At 37.2% G+C, this 3,858-nt stretch overlaps 1 protein-coding gene across 1 annotated transcript; it reads left to right on the forward strand.

Annotated features, from left to right (window-relative positions):
• Positions 1 to 2,108: 2,108 nt before the first annotated feature.
• LOC122081657 (pathogenesis-related protein PR-1-like) lies at positions 2,109 to 2,898 on the forward strand. Its single transcript, XM_042648847.1, has one exon. The coding sequence runs from the start codon at positions 2,109 to 2,111 to the stop codon at positions 2,640 to 2,642; it is 534 nt and encodes a 177-aa protein (XP_042504781.1). The 3' UTR covers positions 2,643 to 2,898.
• Positions 2,899 to 3,858: the final 960 nt, after the last annotated feature.

The raw sequence follows: 3,858 nt of genomic DNA on the forward strand, positions 1-3,858 counted from the left end.
AAAAAAAAAAAAAAAAAAAACATAAATAATGCCTTTAATTACTACTCCATAACAATACAAGGAAGGGCATAGTATTGTTGTGTAATTTAATATCCAATCTAAAGATAAAACATAAATAAATCTGAAATATTAGAGCCAAGGTATGACTCAAGGGAGTTGCTCAATTGGTAAAGACCAATACCTCAAAATTAAAAGATCGACTTCAATTGTCTTTGGAACATAACTATCAAAATAAATAAATAAGACCGCCCACGTTTCATAAAGATCATAAATTTCACCCCTTATATGGCAGTGTTAATCACCAAATGTATTTTGATTCGATTTTATCAATTTTGGTGTCAATAAGTGAAATTGAAACATGAACCAATAAGGATGCGCTGGTCTGATTTCGGTTTCTTATCAGTTTCTCTTATTGGTTTGGTTTTGGATTACCTTGTACATATATATATATATATATATTCAATAGTGTGAAAAAATGTTTTTGCCTTTTTAATGAATTTTAAGTTGATATCAATTTTTTATCAGATCATATTGGTTCACTCTGATACTTGTGTAGTTTGATGTCTTATCCGTTTCCATCACACAAAAACTCAGCCCAAAACATGATCCAATAAACTCGTAACCATTTTAACTTGATTCCATTCTAATCGATTTGATCGATTTGGACTATGTTTTGACATCCCTAACAATCCTTGTTGATACTTTTGTGCTGCCTCTCTGGAGCCATTGCACACCAAATCAGAAAAGGCTTATTCTATTCATTTTTCCAGTTTAAAATGTGATCTTCCAGAAAGAACCGAGAATTAATCAACCAAACCAAAAACTAAACCTTGTTTGTATTGATTAATCTGATCCAAAGATTCCGTCAGCCACATCTAGAACGAGCCCAGATTCTCTTCCCACCTGGGGTGCCTCCCCCATAGGGAGCATCTATGAAATAGATTCCATTTCATGGGTGCTCACCCATGTGGGGACGCACCTACGTGGGCAGAGAATCTAAACATATCTAAAACCAAATGTAAATTACCCTCACATAATTAGAGCCACCAACCATTGAACAAAACTGTACATTATATAAAAAGGAGAGAGAGTTTTATAATGAATACTGTCAACATGTTAAAACCCCTTAAAACTAATTCCTAGCCATAAAACCTGAAGAGAATTCGGATCAAGTTCATGTATGAGAACAATCTCATTTGTCTTTGGTCTGTGAATTTAAAATTTATTAAATAAAGAGAGAGAATAAATTATAAATCCACGGATCAAGGACTAGGGGTGTCAATACCTAAATCGAACCACTAAAACCGCCCTAGATCGAAGTGATTGAACCCAAACAAAATCGAACCGAAGCTTTATTGGGCTGATTTTGGTTTGGCATATTGTAAGTCCCTTAACAAAGTAAACCGCACCAGAAACCGATTGGACCCAAAACCAAATCAAAACCGATTCAAAAAATTGGACCAAAACCGAATCAAACCGGTAAGAAATTGAAAATAGCCCAAAATTCATTTAAAAAAAATCAAAATTTGCATAGTTTGTGTGGAAAATCAAACCCAAACCGATCAAAACACCAAAACCAATCCGATTACAAACCCATACAAAAAACCGCAGAAAAACCAAAAGCAAAACCAAATCGCATCGAAACCAAAACCAAATCGAAACAAAATTTCCTTATTGATTCAATTTCGGTTTCACCATTCCTACACCAAAACCAATTCAACCCAAATTGAAACTGGACCAAACCAAATCGTCGACACCCCCATCAAGGACGTACGAAATTGTTCTCGTATGTGAACCTGATCCGGTGTCAACCTACATCAATGAAATATACACTATTCTAAAATCAATTTTCCATTAAAAAAAAAAATCAAATTTCCAAAATTACAAGTGTGCCAATCATTATCGAACGTGGGTACCACAAACCCAAGTCTTAAAAAAAAAATTTAATCCTTCATTCAACGACTCCCAAGTCCCAACTACTTTATTTTATACCACCCACACCAGCTGTAAATGAGTTAAAACCTGAAGTCTCCCCTAACCAAACAGAACAAAAATACAAAGAGGGACAAATTAAGAGTGAGGACTCAGAGGAGATACCGTCCGTGCCCATGATCTACCTGCGGTGCCATGCCGCCATTGTTATGCTCTTCCTCCTCTTCCTCTTTGGATGCAGCCATGGCAATAACAACACCACATGGTCTCAGAGCAAAAAGTCAAGAAAGGCAAACCTAGCAACACAGTTCCTGACACGACACAATGCCGCTCGTGCCGCCTTGCACTTGCCGCGGATGGTTTGGGATAAAGAAGTGGCGAAGTATGCCCAGTGGTATGCAAACCAGAGGCGATGGGACTGTGCATTGAAGCATTCAAATGGGCCTTATGGAGAGAACATATTTTGGGGTAGTGGGTATGAATGGACAGCTGCTCAGGCTGTGGGGGCTTGGCTTTCAGAGAAGAAATGGTATAACTATCATAGTAACTCTTGTAGTGAAGGAGAAGAGTGTGGACATTATACCCAGATCGTGTGGCGTAGTAGCAGGAAACTTGGCTGTGCTAAGGTGACTTGTTTCCATGGAAGAGGTGTTTTTATAACCTGTAACTATGATCCTCCTGGGAATTATATTGGTGATCGCCCTTATTGATGCAACAACTACTCATTTAAGCCAACTAGCGGGTCCAGCCTACTAGATCAGAGTTGGCAACATTTATGAGATTATAACCTCTCTCTCTCTCTCTCTCTCTCTCTCTTCTTTTGGGAATGGGTTTTTGTTTCTTTTCTACACTGTAAACTCGGAAATCTCACAGATTTTGAAGGGGGTTCTGTCCCTCTTCTACAGAAGAACTTTGTACCTTTGAAGCATACATAAATATGAAAATAAAAACCATATTTTTTTTTTTTTATAATTTCCTTTTCCTAGGTGCATTGAAGGAGAAATATATTCTGGCATTGAAGGATGATGAAGTTCTAGTATCCCATGTATGGACGATAACAAGTACATTTTCGAGCAGTGCAAAGCATGATCCCAGGGTCAGCTATCTAATGGACCCTTTCATTATAATAACCATGGAAGATTCTCCTTAAACTTAATTACTGAAATCTTATAAAACTTTATCACTCCATGGTCATGGGGGGAAGTTTACAAAACCTTAGATTCTAGAGATTTAGAATGGAGTGCATCTAGGATTGCTGGCTCAATGGATATCTAAGTAAAACCATATTGGCCCTAAAATTGCTTCATTGGGTTGGAGAAGGCAACCCACCATAAATTTCGTCATTTGCCCATATCATATCTTGTGTCACACCCAGCCTTCCATAGGCCAAGGCATTCGGCACTAGACACCTTACTGTATCCAGTCAATTTGACTCTCCAAGATTTAAAAGTTGTAGGATAATACACACAATGCACCATGATCACTAAAATCACATATATAAAGTAAAATTATACATAATTGGTGTCAACTATGTTGATACGTAGAGCTCTCGGAGGAGTTTCTATATCGTTTGGACCGGTAGAAGATCCTCCTAGAATTTTCAGCATTTTTAGCAATACTACTGGAACCACATCTTTTGACTCGGCTAGCGTCATGAGAGCCATAAGCCCAACCCGTGAATTTTGGTCACACAATTTAGGGTTTTACTAGTCTTCTATTATGTTTACATTTTAACCCTAGTTGCTTGTTTTTACGTTTTTTCCCTTCCTTCAAAGTGATCTAACTATATAAATAAGGTCACTTTGGCTCATTTGTAATGGACTTCAGTTTCTAATCAAAAGTAGTTATTTTTCTCTTCTTCCTTTCTGGAATTAAGGTTTTATCTACCTTGTGGATTCGAGGGTTCATCTGTATTAGAAAGATATC

This window comes from Macadamia integrifolia, chromosome 6, assembly GCF_013358625.1.
Source record: "Macadamia integrifolia cultivar HAES 741 chromosome 6, SCU_Mint_v3, whole genome shotgun sequence".
In the NCBI taxonomy this organism is placed as follows: domain Eukaryota; kingdom Viridiplantae; phylum Streptophyta; class Magnoliopsida; order Proteales; family Proteaceae; genus Macadamia; species Macadamia integrifolia.